The sequence below is a fragment of the Rattus rattus genome, chromosome 6 (genome assembly GCF_011064425.1).
Source record: "Rattus rattus isolate New Zealand chromosome 6, Rrattus_CSIRO_v1, whole genome shotgun sequence".
In the NCBI taxonomy this organism is placed as follows: domain Eukaryota; kingdom Metazoa; phylum Chordata; class Mammalia; order Rodentia; family Muridae; genus Rattus; species Rattus rattus.
This window is the reverse complement of record NC_046159.1, coordinates 83,551,813-83,574,890: the sequence shown is the minus strand read 5'-3', so window position 1 is coordinate 83,574,890 and position 23,078 is coordinate 83,551,813. Positions and strand designations below refer to the sequence as shown.

General features: G+C 41.8%; 1 protein-coding gene across 1 annotated transcript in view; it reads right to left on the bottom strand.

The window, feature by feature from the left end:
* Window positions 1–8,227: 8,227 nt before the first annotated feature.
* Lancl2 (LanC like 2) overlaps window positions 8,228–23,078 on the bottom strand; it is a 50,315-nt gene continuing 35,464 nt past the window's right edge. Inside the window, exons 7-9 of the mRNA XM_032906420.1 lie at window positions 14,697–14,873; window positions 13,708–13,780; window positions 8,228–10,001 (exon numbers count right to left, since the gene is read on the bottom strand). Coding sequence (XP_032762311.1) covers window positions 9,907–10,001; window positions 13,708–13,780; window positions 14,697–14,873 — 345 coding nt within the window. The 3' untranslated portion in view covers window positions 8,228–9,906. The remainder of the gene's footprint in view (window positions 10,002–13,707; window positions 13,781–14,696; window positions 14,874–23,078) is intronic.

Sequence of the window (23,078 nt, the reverse complement as noted above, 5' to 3'; positions counted from 1 at the left end):
TGCTGTAATTTTTTTGGGGGGTGGGGGAGAAAGGCTGGAGAGTGGGAAAGGGATAGAGATGAAGTTGCTAATGAGAAATTATGTACAATAGTTCATGAATTCATATGGGAGATGTGGTAGGGTAGATTATGCTTCCCTCCTACATGGCAGGAAGTTAAATGTTACCCAGGAATATATGTTTCTCTTGATCAAATGGCATTTCTTGAAAAATCAAGATAGGAAAAAGTTGTCCAAAGCAAGTGGAGAGGCAGAATTGCTTACCTCACAGGGGATGGTAGTACTGGGGTAGGAAGGAGGCTTTGTTCTTCTACAGTTATTGGCCCTCACTGTAAAGCCCCACTCTAGAGCTGGGTGTGGAAAATCAGCTGATTGGGGACCTGATCCAAAGGACTGTATGAATGCAGGAGTTCAAGATAGGCTAGACTAGATAGAGAACAGCTCTCATCCCAAGACAGCAAGTATCCTGCTCTGTGTAGCCTGCTATTGTGCTTCTTGGGTATGACTGCCGATTCGGCTGCAACAGGTAAGCTGCATTTTGGGTGAATTACTAAAAGACAAAGTTTTATATTCTCAATTCCTAAAATACTTGTCTTAGCCTGGTCCTTTCTCTATAGTCTGATATTCAGAGTGTTTATTTCACTGCTATAGTCGCACCATGTTATTTTCATTGAACATTCTGAGAGACATCTTAATTCTGTAGTATCTTCTACTTTACAGATTTACAAATTACATTGTCCTCTTGGGGAAATGAGGAGGGGAAGCTTGGGGGTATCATAGCCCTCCTGCTCAAAAGTGCATGTAAGGACTAGTGATTCCAGGAGAACAACTAAGAAAAACTGGTTGACCCATCTTTTTACTCTGCACTCTGTGGCCTTTTATTAAAGGGCTTTATTCAGTCCTTATTACAAAGTCCTTAGCACATCTGACCGGTACATCTGCTGGATACATGGAGGTACGTGGATTTTTCAAAGGTCTGTTTATACTACTTACATACACTCATCAATAAGGTGAAACACTCAATGACCCATTTCATGTTAAAAATTTATTCAGGTTAAAAGCACAGCCTCAAAGTAATGCATGGATGTAAAATAGTCTTAAAATCTGTGAGTGAAGCTGCATGTGGTAATTAAAAAACTGTGTGTGGTTGTACACAGCTGCTATCTCAGTTCCTCAGGAGGCTCAGGCTCTGAGGGTCACCAGAGCCCAGGAATACAGGATTTGTTTGAATAATAACTAGGTTTCTGATGCAAATATGGACAGACACAGTAGATGTGTATCTATGAAAATAAAGCAAAATGCCAGTTTCTAAATACTTCATTCAAGTAGGATTCCTCAAAGCTGGACCACAGCAAAATGCCATGGAAGTATTTTGTCATGAATAATTTCAAACACACAAAAAACTGAAAAAAAAAAATAGTGAGAGAGAACACCATCAGTTCACCACCTGAATTCTGTAACTCTTGGGAATGTTAAAATGATTTTTTAATAGTGATTTGCATTCTATGACAGTTTCTGCTCTGCAATTTAAAACACTGACAGTTGCTGACAGACTAAGGAAATAATCTACGTGTGAATTTTAGTGTATGCTTACTGTCCTACCCTTTTTACTACTTCTGGGCTCAGCGCTAGTCTTATTTCTTCAGGACACTACGGTCTTAGGGTTTCTATTGCTGTGAAGAGACAATCTGACCAAGGCAACTCATATAAAAGAAGACATTTCTGAAAACTGGCCCACAGTTTCAGAGATATAGTCCATTATTGTCGTGACGGGAAGCATGGCAGTGTGCAAGCAAACATGCGGGAGAGGGAGCTGAGAGTTCTGCGTCTGGATCTGCAGGCAGCAGGAGTGAAAATGACACTGGTCAGGCCTCAGCTGAGACTTCAAAGCCCACCCTAGTGATGCACCTCCTTGAAAAGCCACACCTCCTCAAGGGCATATCCCCATATAGTGCCATTCCCTATGGGCCTATTAGAGCCATTTATATTCATACCACCATAACTGCTAATGTATTTTGTGATAAAATGCCCAGGAGAATCAACTTATAAGGAAGAAGTGTTTATTTAGATTCACAATTTGAGATTTCAGTCCGTGGTCACTTGGGTCACATGGTCACAGAAAGTACATCGTACAGGGCGCACAGGTAGAAGAGGCCTTATTTACATCAACAATAAAGAGGGCTTGTTTGCAAATATTTCTTTCAGGGATATGCTCTCAGTTACCTAAGACTCTTCCACTTCAGTCAACCTCCACTACCTTTCAGTAGCACCCTGAGCTCTTAACAAGCCTCTCAACACGGTCTTGCAAAGACATTCATAATCCAAAGTATAATGCTACCTGATTTCCAGCCACCCATATGAAAAGAAAACTGTATACTTCCTCTCAGGCCTGAGATTCCACAGGTCCAAGGGGCCTCAGCCCTTAGAATCTCAACTTACCCCTGAATTAGCTCTCATCTTGCAGCTAAATCCTCTTGCAGCTACTCCAGTGCTTTTGTGGCATCTGCCTATCTGGGGTCATGACTGTTTAGAGCTCATAACAGTGCTTTACCAGATAGTTTGTCTAGGCCCATTCTTCAACCCATAGGTCAGGTCTGGCCATGTATATGGACAACTACTATTAAAGCCACTCTGAAGGTTTCCAGTGCCACCCAGATATATCACTCAATATGAAATTTCTAAAATATGTCACTTCATCTGTCTCTGTCCTTCTTTAGGGACAAGAATTTGTTCCTTGACACACTGTTTGTGGCCCTACTTCCTTATACTATGGCTAGTGCTGTGCGGTTAGTTACTTGAAAAGAGATCTAGACTCTACTTGCCCTTAGGACCTTTTTATTTAAGTGTTTTAGTCTGCAGTGAGTAAATGGCCATGTTTCTAATGTATTAAATCTTGAAATTTGAGTAAAGAACATGGAATTTGGGGAGGAACTTAGATTTTTGGCAGATGTCTTAGCTGGTGACCCATCTTACAGGTCTCTTACTTTGTGTGGTGGTTTGAATAAGAACGCCTCCCGCAGACTCATGTATTTGAATGCTTGGGCATTAGGGTGGGGTACTTGACAAGGATCAGGAGGTAAGGCTATGTTGGAGACACTGTCCCTGGGAGTGGGCTTTGAGGTTTCAGAAGTTCAAGCCAGGACTAGAGACTCACTCTCTTCCTGCTGCCTGATAATCTGGATGTAGAAGTCTCAGCAACCTCTCCAGCACCATGTGTGCCTGCCTGTGTGCAGAATGTTTCCCATCATGACAGTAGTGGACTAAACCTCCGAAACTGGAAGCCATCATCAGTTCAATGTTTTTCTTTGAGTTGCCATGGTCATGGTATCTCTACACAGCCATAGAACAGTGACTAAGACAATTCATTTTGATGACTTCCTAGTTTTATTTGGTTGGGGTTATTATGAGGATACGTTTGTCAAACTCTGACATCACCCAAATTCCTTTAGGTAGACTGGAAACAAGACAGAAAATGCTCACTGACTTACATTACATCTATGTTAGACAGGAAAAGATCCCTTCTGGCCAACTTCCACCAGGAAAAAGATTGTTTGCAAATCAAAGGTCATGACTTATGATGGAACAATGGAAAATCTATTGCTCACTTTCATCTGTGCTTTCCAAATTCCAATGAGCTTAAAAATATCCATCAAAGCTGTTAAAGCAAAAGACACCAAAAACAAAAATGTGGAATAATCTCAGAAATAAAAAAAAAAAGGCTGGTGAGAAAACAAATGGGACAGGAAGGGAGCATACCCAGGATGCTGAAGGGAAGAGGAAACCTGAGGGAGCATGAATGGGCTACACCAGAAGCTTGCTTCTAACCAAGTGAACACTGAGTGGTAAGGCTTCTGCATGGTTCTGGGAGGTGAGCTTCTGGAATTGTTACCTGGTTTGAAGTGATTTTAAACTACTCAATGTTTCTATTAGAAATCTTTGTAATTTAGGGTTCTTATGGCTTCCCCACAATCTCTAGATCTCTGTCATACTTTGAATCTAGAGTGCATGGCCTCCAAGGTCCATGTGTTAAAGGCTGGGTCCACATCTGGTTTGAATTATCAGGGGGTAGAAACTTGAAGAGGGAGAACCTAGTGGGAGAACTGTTAGGGGCACATCTTTGAGATGGATATTGGGACCTCCCAGTTCAGTTCCCAAAGAAGAACCTTATATTTATCCTTGGCCATGAGATGAGTGGCTCTGCTCCACTATGAGGCTTTGTATGATTTAGCTCCCAAAGCAATAAGACCAACCCATCTCATGAGATGAAGCCTGGAAAACTGAACCAAACTTTGCTTTTCTCTGCCATTTGTTACAGCAATGTAAAACTGACTAGCATGATTGCCATGTGAGTGAATGGGGAGATGCTGTGCAAAATGGAACCTCATGGACCTGGAGAGAATAGCCCCAGTGCCTCCTATTTTTGACTGTGAGCCTAGCCTTTAATAGCGGAGTCATCTCTCCAACCACTGCCCATTTCCTTACCGCTATCCTGCAAATGCTTTTCCTGGCACCAGAGAAGAGACAGCTGTGCAGCCTGCCTCCTCCATCCACTCTGTCCACAGAGCTGTGGCTCTGAATTGTTTTTCTTGGTTCAAGACAGGGTTTCTCTGGGTAACAGCTCTGGCTCTCCTAGACCTCACATTGTAGACCAGGTTAGTCTTGAACTCACAGAGATCCACCTAAGTAAGGCAGGAGTCTTTATTTTGTCCTCTCTGTCACTTATCAAGGAAAGACCCCTCCATTTTTGCCTGTAAGGTGTTTTCCTGTCCAATCAGCCCTGCTTTCTACTTGCAGAGACATTTCTTCGCAAAACTGGTCCTTAGTATTTTGAATTCTTAGTACATTCAGCTTATAAACAACAGAAAATTTCCCTCAGTGTTTTAGAAGCTCTAAAAAAGAAAGATAGATAGAAAGAGAGAGAGAGAGAGAGAGAGAGAGAAAGAAAGAAAGAAAGAAAGAAAGAAAGAAAGAAAGAAAGAAAGAAAGGAAGGAAGGAAGGAAGGAAGGAAGAGCTGAAATTAATGTGACAGTGGAGATCCAATCCATTGTGCCAGCTATAGAGGCCAGAAAGTGTGAACAACTTTAAGATTACAGGGAATACAAGTGTTTAAAATTAATTAAAGGATGCCAGGGTTAAATACAGTGAAGTCAGAAGCACTGAGATAGGTACACGGAAGCCTTAAAGCTGGGCTCTCCAAGTGATGGCAGCCATGTGGACAGAGAAGCCAAATGAGTACAGGCACAAATGTTGAGAGCAGCTGATAGTGGCCATTGCAGTGTGAGTCCAGAGAGCCACTCCTAAAAGGCCATAATGTGTATGTGTGTGTGTGGGTGGGGTGCTCTGCACCACTGCTTCCTGTTGTGGTGCTGGTCCATCAGGACTACTTGTTAATGTGGTAGTCTCAGGGCTCTGGACATCCTGGTACCTCTACTTCCTCCCATAGAAGTGGACTAAGGAGGTGCATGGACATAGAGAGGCTCAAATGCAGCATCGTCACAATGTAGAGGTAGGAGTGGAGAAGTCTGTGGGAGCTTGACTGCAGCTCCCTATTCATACCACAATGGCCAAATCTGTCTTATGCCTAGGATTCATAAAAACCAAATCAACTCAAATCCAGGCAGTACTGTGCAGGGAGAGAGGACAGAGACCTCAGACCTCTATGGAACCCACAAGCCTGCAGCTTTGTACATGTCACAGACAGACCATAGATACCTGCTTACTGCTATGCCAGGCAGCACAGATGAAGAATGTCATCCAGCCTACATTTGAAGCCACCACAGTATTTGAGTATGTAGTGGATGAGAGCTTGGGAGACCCGGCCCTGTCACTTGTCTACCATGATGAGGCATGGGTGCAGTGCTGATGCCTTGCCCCACTTGACCCTCACCACCTACAACAGTTGGGAAGAGCTGGCCCTGGAATCATGAGAACAAGACAGCTGGTTCTGTCCTTCACTGCCTGCAGCAGTCAGGTGAGCTGACCCTGTACCTTACCTGGGGAGCACAGTAGAGATCGTCTTGGTTATGAGGGTACAAGTAAACCAGTCCTAGAGGCAACAGCATGAGACAGTTGGCCCCACCACTCACCTGGCTGAGTGCCCTCTTCCTTCCCACTCACCACCTGCAGGAGTAGGGTGAGCTATCCCTGGAGTCATGAGAATAGGGGGACTAACCCAGCCCCCTCACTGGCTGTAGGTCTTGGGAGAGGGGGCCTGTGTCTTGCCTGTGAAATACAGTGGAGCTGACTCTGATGGTGAAGACACAGGTGAACCATCTCTGAGGGTTTGAGAGCAGGACAACTGGCCCAGCCCCTCACAGGCTGCAGTCCTTGGGAAGAGTGAGCTCTGAACCTTGACTGGGCAGCACAATAAAGCTGGCTCTGGAAAGCTGGGTTTGGGTGAGCTGCCCCAAGAGCATGAGATCAGCAGAGCTGACACTCAATTGTGCCCATGGTTGCCTTGGGTGGCCTAGCCAAAGCAGTGCTGGAGAGCGCACCCTGGTGGTGCAGTAAGAGAGAGCCAAGGGCTGATCAGCTCAGCTACCACCCAGGCCCAGATCCAGGACTGAGTTGGCCCCACCCCAACATCTACATCATCTGTGAGCAGTTGGGACAAGTAAAAGGGCCAGCCCTGCTGTTCCAAAGCTGCAGGATCTCTATGACACAGGACAACAACAATGTATTGACTGGTTTGTGTCAATTTATTCTGGCCTTTGTCTTTCCCACAATGTAATGCTTCTGCCAAAACCACCATATGTAGACATACCTTATCCAGCATCATGTTATTATTCCACACAGAACTGCTTCTAACCAAGGAATTCATTTCACAGCCAGAGAAGTGTGGGCCCATAATCATGGACTCCACTAGTTTTGCTATGATCCCCGCATCCTGAAGCAGCTGGTCTGATAGAAAGGTGGAATGGCCTTTTGAAGAGTTATAGCACCGATTGGGTGACAGCAGAAGAGAGGGCTGGGGCAGGGTTCTTCAGAAGGCAGTATATGTTCTGAATCAGTGTCTGATACATGGTACAGTTTCTCCCATCCACAGGACCAGAAAAATCAAGGGGTAGAAAAAGGGAATAGTTCTACTCACTATCCCTCCTAGTGACCCACTAGGAAAGTTTTTGTTTCCTGTTCTTGTAACTCTTAAGTTCTGCTCGCTTACATGTGGAAACCATTGTAGCCATAAGAACGTAGCATTGTTAATAGTAATTTTGAATAAATTATAGGTCAATATAATTATAGTGAGGTACAATGATTTAGTCCATTTATGACTGCCAAAGAGAAAAGTAAAGAAACCCCCAACTCCCTTTTCTCCATTGTTACATGAATCTCTCCATACTTATGGATACCATCTTCTTGCAAAGGCTTGACAAACCAAGGTTGGCAAGATGAAGCTGTCACAGAAGAGGTATCATGTTTTGGATCTAATATTGCTTCCAAAGGCATATATTATGGACTTTCGGGGACTGATTAGATCCTGGGGGCCTCCAACCTCATCCATGGATTTCCTAATTGTTCTATAAATGACTGAGTAGTGGTTAAAACTATAGGAGGTAGCACCCAGTGGGAGGAAGTGTCTTGTCCTTGCCCCCTCCACTTACTGGCTGCCAACTTGGCTCTGTAACATGCTACTGATGCCAAGATGCTCTTCCTCATCACAGGCAATGGAATCATCCAACCCTTCACCGAAACCTCTGAGGTTCACACACTTTCTCTTCCATCATTTCTTTTGAGTATTTTGCATAGTGATGGAAAACTAACATCTAAATGTTAGAGAATATGAAATATAGCATTAACATGTATGACACATACATGTATGACATATAGCATTAAGTACACACATTATGAGTTAAGAGTTCTCTAGATTTTCCACTTCCAAAATTTAAGAGGCAACTGTCGTCTTAAATTGCTGTCGCTTCATTTCAGGTGAGCACTATCCTGCCTGCTGTCATAGGCCCTGCCACTATGGTCATGGACTCTAACCCCTGGGAACCATGAATCCCACATTTCATGTTTTCTTGTATAGCTGCCTGATTGTCACAGCAACAGAAAAGTAACTAAGACACTCAAACAGTGTGGTAGCACTGCTGCCCGACATACACCACCAATCTTAAATGCTTCCTTGTTGGAATCATGAGGAGCGACTCTTTGGTCACTTCGGATACTCACAGAACTACCCACTTTAACACAGTTGAACTGAAAAAGAAATGAGAAAATATGAAGACTTCATAAGTCATCACCACAAAACTGTCTTTTATTAACAAAACCAAAGAACCCCAAACACTTCTTTGTGAACGTGAACTTTTTCCCTTAAGATTTCAAAATGGTATTTTGTGTGCATATTTTAAGCTTTCCAACACATTTAGAATACAGTTGCTGACATAATACAAGCCTAAGAAACAAAAGTGAGATGTTCTTAAATTTGATTTCAATCTCGTATAACTCTGAAATGGCCATATGTGGCCTGATTCACATGCCATTTCTCCTTTCCCTCCTGGGATGGGGCTGCAGCCTCACAGGATGCACAGCAGTATGTGTAGCGGATACAAGGAAGGAAATCAATGTTGTCAATGAAATGCACATGTGTTGTCACCTACTGGAAAGCAGGAAGGTGTCAATCCACCTATCTTAAAAGAAAATCGGTAAACGAAATGATCTCCACTTATTCTATGGGCATTTTATATTTCCCTCAGCATGTTGGTCAGAAAGATACTAGTAACTATCAAACAAATATAAGTGAAAATACTGGGGAGAGTCACTACTACTGCTGCTGCTCAAAGGGCCCTTGGCCAAAATCAGGGCCCTACAAGCTCCACACTAATGCTGAGAAGAGTTTACAAGACAGGGGCTTCCTTCAAGAAACATATTAATTTCCTTTACAGAACAAAACATGCTTAGAAAATCTAGCCCACTCGTATAACAATCAAACTCTGAAATTTATGTGACAAGACTTCTAACCATATGCGAATCAAAATTAATGTCCTTAAAAATAATTTTAGAAATCACCCAGATAATAATTATCTTGTTTAAAATATTTTGTCTCTTACATGTATAAATTCAGTCTAGAATTTATTTTATCATCCCAAACTGGATGAAAAATAAGGAATATATTAATTTCACATTCATAATAATTTACCAAAATGTGAAATAAATTTTTGAAGGGACGTGGATAGATCTTTCTGACATTACAGCTACTGTTTTAAATAGTAATAAGATATTCTGAAAACAGCAAGGAGGTGTCTGTTTTAATAATATGTATCTGGGTAAACGTTTCAGAATTCCTAATGCTTAGTCATTAATTACATTGACCACAAGACACAAAGAGCGAAGAGGTGTCAACTGGGCCTTCCTGAGCTCCGCAGTGCACACTGACTTGCCCACTTTCCTTCTGGTTTGGGAAGCTGTCTCTCACACATGCCCATGGAAAATGCTAACACGGTATTCTCACAGGATATCTACATCTGGTAGCTGATGGTCAAGATAGACATCACACGACTATTTCTTTGATGATAGAGATGACACCCTAGTTTAGGTACTATATACAAAAATGTGTGTCTGTCCCTTTTAACACTCACACGTGCTCAGCTAGGAGTTCATGTAATGAGTGTGGTTTTTCTAGTTATTCAATTTTCACCTATAGACAAGCACCAAGAAACATGCACACTACAAGGAGCCTAGAGATGAAGGAGTCAGATTTCACACCTTTAATGGACACACTGTCACAGAATGCTGATGACAAGGTTTCTATCGCTCATGCTCTAATTGGGGGTCTTTGCAACAAAGGGGCTTGTGAAGGTTTCTGTCCTCTGTCTTCCTCTTTTAGGGTTTACAGTAGGTTCTGTGTCAGGCACTAATCAGTCAGGTGGCTTTTGGTCCAACGAGTATGTTAGTTGTCTTTTTGCACCTTTTTAATCCTTCTGCACAAAGCCAAGTTCAAATGCCGGAAACCGTGCTGTCTCTGGTACCAACATGTCAGAAAGAAAGTGAACAGCACCAGCCATACCTGCGAAACAAAATGTGCACCACACAGGTTAGTGAATAAAACAACAGGTTAGTGATATTTAATCTCTTCCACCACCAGGGACTGTAAGGACATAAGGAAAAATGCCATCATCAATTTAAAACAGATTCATTAAAAATAGCACCCAACAGACAATTACACCATTTTTTTCTTTGCAGGAGAGAGAGAGAGAAGAGAGAGAGAGAGAGAGAGAGAGAGAGAGAGAGAGAGAATGAATTCAGGCATATCCATGCCACAGTGTGAATACAGACCTGGAAGACCACTTCAGGAGTCAGACCTTGCCTTCCTCTTTGTTCGGGACTGGGTCTTCATTGTTTTCTACCGAATGTATACCAGTGTAGTTGACTGGCAAGTGTCCGAGGTTCCTCCTGTCTTACTTCCCAATTCCTCTTAAAAATGTTGAGTTTATACACCTGAGCTACACATCTACACATCTGGGTTCTGGAGGTGTGAACTCAGATCCTCACACTTGTGTGACAAGTAAGTTTGCCTACTGAGCTATCTCAGCTTAGCTTGCATATGAAATGTTGAGATGATCCTGCAGCATCTGAGAGTGTAGATCTCGGATGCTGATCAGTATTACAGTGCTTAGCTAACTGCTGTGAGGGCTTGAGGACCATAATCAGCATCCATGATCTAAAACAAAAAAGCAAGCAAATGCCCTGCAGAATTTAGGAACGTTGCCCACTATATGTCCAAAAGTGAAACTTTCCTCTCAGAGCTTTTATAATCTCCATCCAATTTTATATCTTCTTTAGCTTCTAAGAAAGTGCAATTTGTTTATGTCACCCCCCAAGTAGGACACTGACTAAACAACAGCTTTTGAAACTAACTGACAAAAACATTAGGGCAGCTGGGGGTAGGAGCTTCTTGTCCTCCTGTGCCTCAGCTTCAACACAGAGCCTAGGCCAGACTCATACTCATGATCTAATACTTTTGCTACCAGTGTAATAGATTACAGGCAAGGACCACCATGTCAGTGATATGTTTTTTGTGATGTAAACAACTACAGTTTTTATTCTGAGAAGTATTTTTCATTATGACTTTCAATTTATAGCATTGATAAAATCTATTATATATCTTCTTGAAATAAATAATTTATTTCTTCTGAAGATTACTATGGGATATAGTTATAAGAATTGTTTTTAAAGTTATTATCAATTTATCCTAATGCTATAAAGTCTTTGCACCATGGTTTATTAACTTGAGTATTTCTTATATACATTTTGAGTGTTATTCCCTTTCCGGTTTCGAGGGCAAACATCCCCTCCCCCTCCCCTTCCTTATGGGTGTTCCCCTCCCAACCCTCCCCCATTGCTGCCCTCTCCCCAACAGTCTAGTTCACTAGGGGTTCAGTCTTAGCAGGACCCAGGGCTTCCCCTTCCACTGGTGCTCTTACTAGGATATTCATTGCAACCCTCTGAGGTCAGAGTCCAGGGTCAGTCCATGTATAGTCTTTGGGTAGTGGCTTAGTCCCTGGAAGCTCCGGTTGGTTGGCATTGCTGTACATATGGGGTCTTGAGCTCCTTCAAGCTCTTCCAGTTCTTTCTCTGATTCCTTCAACAGGGGTCCTGTTCTCAGTTCAGTGGTTTCCTGCTGGCATACGCCTCTGTATTTGCTGTATTCTGGCTGTGTCTCTCAGGAGCGATCTGCATTCACATTTTGATCATCCGTCTTGAGTTTCATTTGTTCTAGGCATCTAGGGTAATTCAAGCATTTGGGCTAATAGCCACTTATCAATGAGTACATACCATGTATGTCTTTCTGTGATTGGGTTAGCTCACTCAGGATGATAGTTTCCAGTTCCAACCATTTGCCTACGAATTTCACAAAGTCATTGTTTTTGATGGCTGAGTAATATTCCATTGTGTAGATGTACCACATTTTCTGTATCCATTCCTCTGTTGAAGGGCATCTGGGTTCTTTCCAGCTTCTGGCTATTATGAATAAGGCTGCGATGAACATAGTGGAGCACGTGTCTTTTTTATATGTTGGGGCATCTTTTGGGTATATGCCCAAGAGAGGTATAGCTGGATCCTCAGGCAGTTCAATGTCCAATTTTCTGAGGAACCTCCAGACTGATTTCCAGAATGTTTGTAGCAGTCTGCAACCCCACCAACAATGGAGGAGTGTTCCCCTTTCTCCACATCCTCGCCAGCATTTGCTGTCACCTGAGTTTTTGATCTTAGCCATTCTCACTGGTGTGAGGTGAAATCTCAGGGTTGTTTTGATTTGCATTTCCCTTATGACTAACGATGTTGAACATTTCTTTAGGTGTTTCTCAGCCATTCGGCATTCCTCAGCTGTGAATTCTCTGTTTAGCTCTGAACCCCATTTTTTAATAGGGTTATTTGTCTCCCTGCTGTCTAACTTCTTCAGTTCTTTGTATATTTTGGATATAAGCCCTCTATCTGTTGTAGGATTGGTAAAGATCTTTCCCAATCTGTTGGTTGCCGTTTTGTCCTAACCACAGTGTCCTTTGCCTTACAGAAGCTTTGCAGTTTTTATGAGATCCCATTTGTTTGGACATTCTTGATCTTAGAGCATAAGCCATGGGTGTTTTGTTCAGGAAATTTTTCCAGTGCCCATGTGTTCCAAATGCTTCCTAGTTTTTCTTCTATTAGTTTGAGTGTATCTGGTTTGATGTGGAGGTCCTTGATCCACTTGGACTTAAGCTTTGTACAGGGTGATAAGCATGGATCGATCTGCATTCTTCTACATGTTGACCTCCAGTTGAACCAGCACCATTTGCTGAAAATGCTATCTTTTTCCATTGGATGGTTTGGCTCCTTTGTCAAAATCAAGTGCCCATAGGTGTGTGGGTTCATTTCTGGGTCTTCAATTCAGTTCCATTGGTCTATCTGTCTGTCTCTGTACCAATACCATGCAGTTTTTATCACTATTGCTCTGTAATACTGCTTGAGATCTGGTATAGTGATTCCCCCTGAAGTCCTTTTATTGTTGAGGATAGTTTTAGCTATCCTGGGTTTGCACCATGGTTTATAAGTTAGCAAAAACAGGCAAGTGCTCTGCATGCACACACACACACACACACACACACACACACACACACACACACACACACACTATTTGGGAGGCCAAATGCATTGGTGCACACCTTTAATTGCAGCACTTGGGAAGCAGAGGCAGGCAGATCTGTATGAGTTTGAGGCCAGCCTTATCAGTATAGCAAGTTCCAGGACAGCCAGGACTACATGGAGAGACTCTATCTCAAAAGAATCAAATAAACAAACAAAAAGGATATCGCTATCTCTAGGACTTCAATTATAATAGTATACTAATTATAGTATATTCTTTTATATTTATTAACCTCGGCAGACTTAATTACTTTTACTTTAACTAATGGCCTTGAAGTTTCCCATGAACATAGAGAATATTTTGTGTACACACAATATTACAGAGGAAATGCTGAAGAATAAACATGCTATCTTCCCCTATCTAGTAAGCCTTCTAGGCTTTGTCTGTATATGTATTTCACAGAAGTTCTAAAATATTTGCAAGACCAAAATCTAGCAAGACCAATAGGCCTGCTATCATTTTGTTTTAGTTCTGAAGTTTTACTCAAGCGATACCAAATGTCCTAATGCTAGTCCTCAAAACAGAGGGACCAGTTTTACTAGACCAAGCATTTAAATGTACAGTCTTATTTTATTTTTCACACTCCTACCTTCAAAGAGGGAATAAGGTCTGTCAGGAATGCGGCATCCGTGTGCTCCATAATCTAGACACCACTCTGCAAACTAAAAAGACATTTCTTTTAAAGAATAGAATTTCTTAAGAGGCAATGAATAGAACACTTTAATGAATTTATAAGAATTAAAGAGGGCTCAAGATATGGCTCAGTGGTTAAGTGTTCTTCCAGAGGACCCTAGTTTGATTGTAAGCACCCACATCAGGTGGTTCACAAACACCTGAAACACCATCCGTCATGAGACCTGTCTCCTCTGGCCTCTTGCACCTATGTGTACATTCCTACAGATACACATAATTAAAAACATTAAAAATAAAACTTGGAAAAAATAATTGAAGAAGCTAGTTTGGGCAGTAGTGATTCCAGGGCTCTGAACTGTACTCTAGTGCCAAAACCCACTAGAAGGCTGAGAGCTAGAGACCTTTCCTTGTCTATTTCTTCTTCTGTAGGTCACATCTACCTTAAAACACTGTAGGGACACCTGGAGAAGAAATGCACGATAGTTCAACTGCACCCTGATACTTCCAAGCACCTGTTCAATCTGAATAAAAATCCTCCCTGGCTCTGAACCTGTCTTCAGACTTGGCCACTGGCTCCCCCTAGGACTTGGGAGGTAGAGCAGGAAGATCAGTTCACATTCATGATCATCTTTGGCAACAGCAAACCAAGGCCCATCTGTGGTAGCTCAGACTCCTCAAAAACCAACCAAGCAAATAAATAATATTTATACACAGTGCTGTATTCTGACCAGGCACTATTATTCCAGAACTTGTGCTATCCAGAGTGACCTTTACGTTTGCTACCTTCACCTCATAGAGGGACACAGAGGGACAAGGACAAGGCTGTGCCAAAGAAACAGATTAACCCACAGACTGGGAGGAGTAGGTTCAAAGAAGGAAGACGAGTTGCGCTTTCAGACTCTGTTCTAGGAAGTTTGGAGGCTGTGTGAATAGAGGTGTCCTCACCTTACAAGCTCGATAGAGATACTTCTTATCCTGCGTCAGTTGATAAAGGGACAAAAAGGAATAACCATTTCCAGAAGTTCCATGGCAGATTCCATAACCTTTCCGGAGCAGACCTCGCTGCCAAATCACATCACTGCACTCCATGGCCTCTTTCAAGTATTTTTCCTCCTTAAAAACCTGAAAGGGAAAGAAAGCAAAACAGTATTAACAAAATGTTTTGCATAAGAGTCAGAAATACTTGCTCATTGATTAGAAAACTATACATTATGAAATGAATATGGCATTGGGGCTAAACACACATAGGAACCTCTCCACCCAGCCAGGTCCTTCTCACAGTCTAACTCAGTGAGTCTCCCCTCCACAGATCCTCCTTAATCTGCCAGACCTAGCACTGGTAACCACATCCAGTGTCCAGGCCTACCTAGTCTGTCAACCAACCTTTAAGATTCCACCAGGACCTGCCCTGCCTGCCCCTGAATCCACAAGCCCTTGGTACAACACATGTAACCGTTCTATCCAGCAGATCTACCCTATCTATACTCAAGGCTTGGATCAGGACTCACATCCTGCATACCAGACCAGTCTACCCTGTTCAACTGCCTTCACTCCACCTAATTCATTTTCAACCCTCAAGCACAATACAACCCCCACATCCTCTCTTCTGCTCCAACCTACTCTGTCTATATTAGACAGAACTAACAAGGAAGGTCCCCATAACTAGATCTCATTGGAAAAATTATGAGCAATATGAAAGGTCACTCCAGTATTTTCTCTCCGAAGCCCACCAATGCTATAGAAATGTTTGCCAAAAAGAAATACCTAGATGAGCCACAGAAAACAGATTTAAAGGAATAATAGATTTTTTTTTCCAAAAACAATAAAGGAGTTTAAAGAAGACACCAAAATAAAAACAAAATACTTGCAATACAGACACACATCAAAAAAGATTCACCATGACCAAGTTGGCTTTATCCTTAAAAGCAAGGATGGTTCAACATATGCAAGTCAATAAATGTTATAGATAACACAAATCGACTTAATAAAAATCACATGATCATCTCAATATAGAAAAAGCCTTTGATAATTCAACATGACTCCATGATAAAAGTCCTAGACAACATAGGACTAGAGAAAACAAACCTCAATATAATAAAAGCTATATAAGAGAAACTCAAACCAACATCATCCTAAATGGAGAAAAGCTTGAGTCAATCCCCCTGAAGTCAGGAATGAGAAAGTGACACCCACTATCCCCATTGACTTTCCATATTGTGCTCGATGCACTAGCTGGAACACATGAGAGAGAAATTAAATGGATACAAACACAAAATCAAGTCAAATTATCCCTACTTGACAGGTTATATACATTGGAGATTCCAAGAGTCTTACTAGAAAATTTCTATAAACAAATTCAGCAATGGGCATGATACAGATCAAGTTGCATAGATCAGTGGAATAAATACTCTCTCTAGACCCAGAGAAACGTCAATGGGTAATATAAAATCTACTAAGTAGTCTGGCTAATAGAGTAGACATAACAAAATAAAATCATTGGTGAATATAAAGCTAGATAAATAGAAATTATCCAATCTGAATTACAGAAAAGAAAATGAAACTCAAAAATAAAAGCCTTATAGGAAAATAATGGCCAGGCATTTACAAAGTGTAATGAAGGCAATAAACTCACAAAGTTCAAGAGGACCACCAACTCAACTCATGCAGGCAGGTAAGGGACTTGTGCTGCCAAATCCTATCCCCACAGTTCATCCTCTGGCCACCCTTCTTTTACATAAGGACCCTAGACACTCACCATTAAATCTGCCTGCTCCCTGCAACACACTCAAAGGTCTCGTGTCCTGTTGTGGGCCACCACTTTCCAGGTAATTACCCTAGAATCCCATGTTGACCCCCTGAGAACCACTTATCCTTCAGCCTCACTTCTGCCCCTTCTCCGGCCTCCATTTCCACATATGGACCCAAGACTCTCCCTGCCAACATCATCACCACTGCTTTCTGAGAACTGAGAGCAACTCTCCTAGACCACTAAAGATTTTTACCTAGAGTTAAGAGATTTTTAACTAGAAGGTCTGTTACTGGGCTTAGAAACTTCTGGTACCTGATTTGAACATCAACACTGCATTGTTCCCAGATTAAATCCTAAACCCCATTCAGATGAAAACAATCTGGCAATGTGGGGGGGGGTCACTGAAAACAGAGATCCAAACACACAGCCAACAAAGGAAAGAAACAGCAGAATTTCCACTTAAGAAATACGACCAACACTTCCTGGTTGCTGCCGCCGCAGAGAGCTCGTGGGCAGCACCCCGCGAGCAAACTTGAGCCTTGGGACCACAGGTAAGACCAACTTTTCTGCTGCAAGAGACCTGCCGGGTGAACTCGGGACACACAGAGGCAGAATTCCTCTAGGACCGGGCACGTCCTGTGTTTACCGGGAGTCCCACACCCGCGGATCCCGGCCCGCAGCAGCTCTCTGCTCCCAGACCCCGTGGGAGAGAGACCTTACCGCCTGGTCAGGTGGGCACTCCTGAGGCTGCAGAGCGGAAGAGACCACCAATACTGCCCACCCCTGCCCACATCCCTGGCCCAAGAGGAAACTGTATAAGGCCTCTGGGTTCCCGTGGGGGAGGGCCCAGGAGCAGCAGGCCCCCTGCACCTGAGACACCGCTGGAAACTGAAGGAACAGACCGGATAAACAGTTCTCTGCACCCAAATCCCGTGGGAGAGCTAAACCTTCAGAGAGGCAGACACGCCTGGGAAACCAGAAGAGACTGCACTCTGCACACATCTCGGATGCCAGAGGAAAACACCAAACACCATCTGGAACCCTGGTGCACTGAAGCTCCCGGAAACGGCGGCGCAGATCTTCCTGGTTGCTGCCGCTGCAGAGAGCTCGTGGGCAGCACCCCGAGAGCAAACTTGAGCCTCGGGACCACAGGTAAGACCAACTTTTCTGCTGCAAGTGACCTGCCTGGTGAACTCAAGACACAGGCCCACAGGAACAGCTGAAGACCTGTAGAGAGGAAAAACTACACGCCCGAAAGCAGAACACTCTGTCCCCATAACTGGCTGAAAGAAAAGAGGAAAACAGGTCTACAGCACTCCTGACACACAGGCTTATAGGACAGTCTAGCCACTGTCAGAAATAGCAGAACAAAGTAACACTAGAGATAATCTGATGGCGAGAGGCAAGCACAGGAAACCAAGCAACAGAAACCAAGACTACATGGCACCAAGGGAACCCAATTCTCCCATCAAAACAAACATGGAATATCCAAACACACCAGAAAAGCAAGATCTAGTTTCAAAATCATATTTGATCATGATGCTAGAGGACTTCAAGAAAGACGTGAAGAACTCCCTTAGAGAAACACAGGAAAACATTAATAAACAAGTAGAAGCCTACAGAGAGGAATCACAAAAATCCCTGAAAGAATTCCAGTAAAACACAATCAAACAGTTGAAGGAATTAAAAATGGAAATAGAAGCAATCAAGAAAGAACACATGGAAACAACCCTGGATATAGAAAACCAAAAGAAGAGACAAGGAGCTGTAGATACAAGCTTCACCAACAGAATACAAGAGATGGAAGAGATAATCTTAGGAGCAGAAGATTCCATAGAAATCATTGACTCAACTGTCAAAGATAATGTAAAGCGGAAAAAGCTACTGGTCCAAAACATACAGGAAATCCAGGACTCAATGAGAACATCAAACCTAAGGATAATAGGTATAGAAGAGAGTGAAGACTCCCAGCTCAAAGGACCAGTAAATATCTTCAACAAAATCATAGAAGAAAACTTCCCTAACCTAAAAAAAGAGATATCCATAGGCATACAAGAAGCCTACAGAACTCCAAATAGATTGGACCAGAAAAGAAACACCTCCCGTCACATAATAGTCAAAACACCAAAGGCACAAAATAAAGAAAGAATATTAAAAGCAGTAAGGGAAAAAGGTCAAGTAACATATAAAGGCAGACCTACCAAAATCACACCAGACTTTTCGCCAGAGACTATGAAGGCCAGAAGATCCTGGACTGATGTCATACAGACCCTAAGAGATCACAAATGCCAGCCCAGGTTACTGTATCCTGCAAAACTCTCAATTAACATAGATGGAGAAACCAAGATATTCCATGACAAAACCAAATTTACACAATATCTTTCTACAAATCCAGCACTACAAAGGATAATAAATGGTAAAGCCCAACATAAGGAGGCAAGCTACACCCTAGAAGAAGCAAGAAACTAACCGTCTTGGCAACAAAACAAAGAGAAGAAAAGCACATAAACATAACCTCACATCCAAATATGAATATAACAGGAAGCAATAATCACTATTCCTTAATATCTCTCAACATCAATGGCCTCAACTCTCCAATAAAAAGACATAGATTAACAAACTGGATACGCAACGAGGACCCTGCATTCTGCTGCCTACAGGAAACACACCTCAGAGACAAAGACAGACACTACCTCAGAGTGAAAGGCTGGAAAACAACTTTCCAAGCAAATGGTCAGAAGAAGCAAGCTGGAGTAGCCATTCTAATATCACATAAAATCAATTTTCAACTAAAATTCATCAAAAAAGATAAGGAAGGACACTTCATATTCATCAAAGGAAAAATCCACCAAGATGAACTCTCAATCCTAAATATCTATGCCCCAAATACAAGGGCACCTACATACCTAAAAGAAACCTTACTAAAGCTCAAAACACACATTGCACCTCACACAATAATAGTAGGAGATTTCAACACCCCACTCTCATCAATGGACAGATCATGGAAACAGAAATTAAACAGAGATGTAGACAGACTAAGAGAAGTCATGAGCCAAATGGACTTAACGGATATTTATAGAACATTCTATCCTAAAGCAAAAGGATATACCTTCTTCTCAGCTCCTCATGGTACTTTCTCCAAAATTGACCATATAATTGGTCAAAAAACGGGCCTCAACAGGTACAGAAAGATAGAAATAATCCCATGCGTGCTATCAGACCACCACGGCCTAAAACTGGTCTTCAATAACAATAAGGGAAGAATGCCCACATATACGTGGAAATTGAACAATGCTCTACTCAATGATAATCTGGTGAAGGAAGAAATAAAGAAAGAAATTAAAAACTTTTTAGAATTTAATGAAAATGAAGGTACAACATACCCAAACTTATGGGACACAATGAAAGCTGTGCTAAGAGGAAAACTCATAGCGCTGAGTGCCTGCAGAAAGAAACAGGAAAGAGCATATGTCAGCAGCTTGACTGCACACCTAAAAAGCTCTAGAACAAAAGAAGCAAATACACCCAGGAGGAGTAGAAGGCAGGAAATAATCAAACTCAGAGCTGAAATCAACCAAGTAGAAACAAAAAAGGACCATAGAAGAATCACAGAACCAAAAGTTGGTTCTTTGAGAAAATCAACAAGATAGATAAAACCCTTAGCCAGACTAACGAGAGGACACAGAGAGTGTGTCCAAATTAACAAAATCAGAAATGAAAAGGGAGACATAACTACAGATTCAGAGGAAATTCAAAAAATCATCAGATCTTACTATAAAAGCCTATATTCAACAAAACTTGAAAATCTGCAGGAAATGGACAATTTCCTAGACAGATACCAGGTACCGAAGTTAAATCAGGAACAGATAAACCAGTTAAACAACCCCATAACTCCTAAGGAAATAGAAGTAGTCATTAAAGGTCTCCCAACCAAAAAGAGCCCAGGTCCAGATGGGTTTAGTGCAGAATTCTATCAGACCTTCATAGAAGACCTCATACCAATACTATCCAAACTATTCCACAAAATTGAAACAGATGGATCACTACCGAATTCCTTCTATGAAGCCACAATTACTCTTATACCTAAACCACACAAAGACCCAACAAAGTAAGAGAACTTCAGGCCAATTTCCCTTATGAATATCGACGCAAAAATACTCAATAAAATTCTGGCAAACCGAATCCAAGAGCACATCAAAACAATCATCCACCATGATCAAGTAGGCTTCATCCCAGGCATGCAGGGATGGTTTAATATACGGAAAACCATCAACGTGATCCATTATATAAACAAACTGTATAAACAAAACTACATGATCATTTCATTAGATGGTGAGAAAGCATTTGACAAAATTCAGCACTCCTTCAAGATAAAAGTCCTGGAAAGAATAGGAATTCAAGGCCCATACCAAACATAGTAAAAGCTTTATACAGCAAACCAGTTGCTAACATTAAACTAAATGGAGAGAAACTTGAAGCAATCCCACTAAAATCAGGGACTAGACAAGGCTGCCCACTCTCTCCCTACTTATTCAATATAGTTCTTGAAGTTCTAGCCAGAGCAATCAGACAACAAAAGGAGGTCAAGGGGATACAGATCGGAAAAGAAGAAGTCAAAATATCACTATTTGCAGATGATATGATAGTATATTTAAGTGATCCCAAAAGTTCCACCAGAGAACTACTAAAGCTGATAAACAACTTCAGCAAAGTGGCTGGGTATAAAATTAACTCAAATAAATCAGTAGCCTTCTCTACACAAAAGAGAAACAAGCCGAGAAAGAAATTAGGGAAACGACACCTTTCATAATAGACCCAAATAATATAAAATACCTCGGTGTGACTTTAACCAAGCAAGTAAAAGATCTGTACAATAAGAACTTCAAGACACTGAAGAAAGAAATTGAAGAAGACCTCAGAAGGTGGAAAGATCTCCCATGCTCAAGGATTGGCAGGATTAATATAGTAAAAATGGCCATTTACCAAAAGCGATCTACAGATTCAATGCAATCCCCATCAAAATACCAATACAATTCTTCAAAGAGTTAGACAGAACAATTTGCAAATTCATCTGGAATAACAAAAAACCCAGGATAGCTAAAACTATCCTCAACAATAAAAGGACTTCAGGGGGAATCACTATCCCTGAACTCAAGCAGTATTACAGAGCAATAGTGATAAAAACTGCATGGTATTGGTACAGAGACAGACAGATAGACCAATGGAATAGAATTGAAGACCCAGAAATGAACCCACACACCTATGGTCACTTCATTTTGACAAAGGAGCCAAAACCATCCAATGGAAAAAGATAGCATTTTCAGCAAATGGTGCTGGTTCAACTGAGGTCAACATGTAGAATGCAGATCGATCCATGCTTATCACCCTGTACAAAGCTTTAAGTCCAAGTGGATCAAGGACCTCCACATCAAACCAGATACACTCAAACTAATAGAAGAAAAACTAGGAAGCATCTGAACACATGGGCACTGGAAAAAAAATTTCCTGAACAAAACACCAATGGCTTATGCTCTAAGATCAAGAATCATAAAATGGGATCTCATAAAACTGCAAAGCTTCTGTAAGGCAAAGGACACTGTGGTTAGGACAAACGGCAACCAACAGATTGGGAAAAGATCTTTACCAATCCTACAACAGATAGAGGCCTTATATCCAAAATATACAAAGAACTCACGAAGTTAGACTGCAGGAAGACAAATAACCTATTAAAAAAAAGGGGTTCAGAGCTAAACAAAGAATTCACAGCTGAGGAATGCGAATGGCTGAGAAACACCTAAAGAAATGTTCAACATCTTTAGTCATAAGGGAAATGCAAATCAAAACAACCCTGAGATTTCACCTCACACCAGTGAGAATGGCTAAGATCAAAACTCAGGTGACAGCAGATGCTGGCGAGGATGCGGAGAAAGAGAAACACCCTCCATTGTTGGTGGGATTGCAGACTGGTACAACCATTCTGGAAATCAGTCTGGAGGTTCCTCAGAAAATTGGACATTGAACTGCCTGAGGATCCAGCTATACCTCTCTTTGGGCATATACCCAAAGATGCCCCAACATATAAAAAAGACACGGCTCCACTATGTTCATAGCAGCCTTATTTATAATAGCCAGAAGCTGGAAAGAACCCAGATGCCCTTCAACAGAGGAATGGATACAGAAAATGGGTACATCTACACAATGGAATATTACTCAGCTATCAAAAACAATGACTTTTATGAAATTCGTGAGGCAAATGGTTGAACTGAAAATATCATCCTGGAGGAGGTAACCCAATCACAGAAAGACATATATGGTATGCACTCACTGATAAGTGGCTATTAGCCCAAATGCTTGAATTACCCTAGATGCCTAGAACAAATGAAACTCAAGACGGATGATCAAAATGTGAATGCTTCACTCCTTCTTTAAAAGGGGAATAAGAATACCTTGGCAGGGAAGAGAGAGGCAAAGATTAAAACAGAGACTGAAGGAACACCCATTCAGAGCCTGCCCCACATGTGGCCCATACATATACAGCCATCCAATTAGACAAGATGGATGATGCAAAGAAGGCAGAC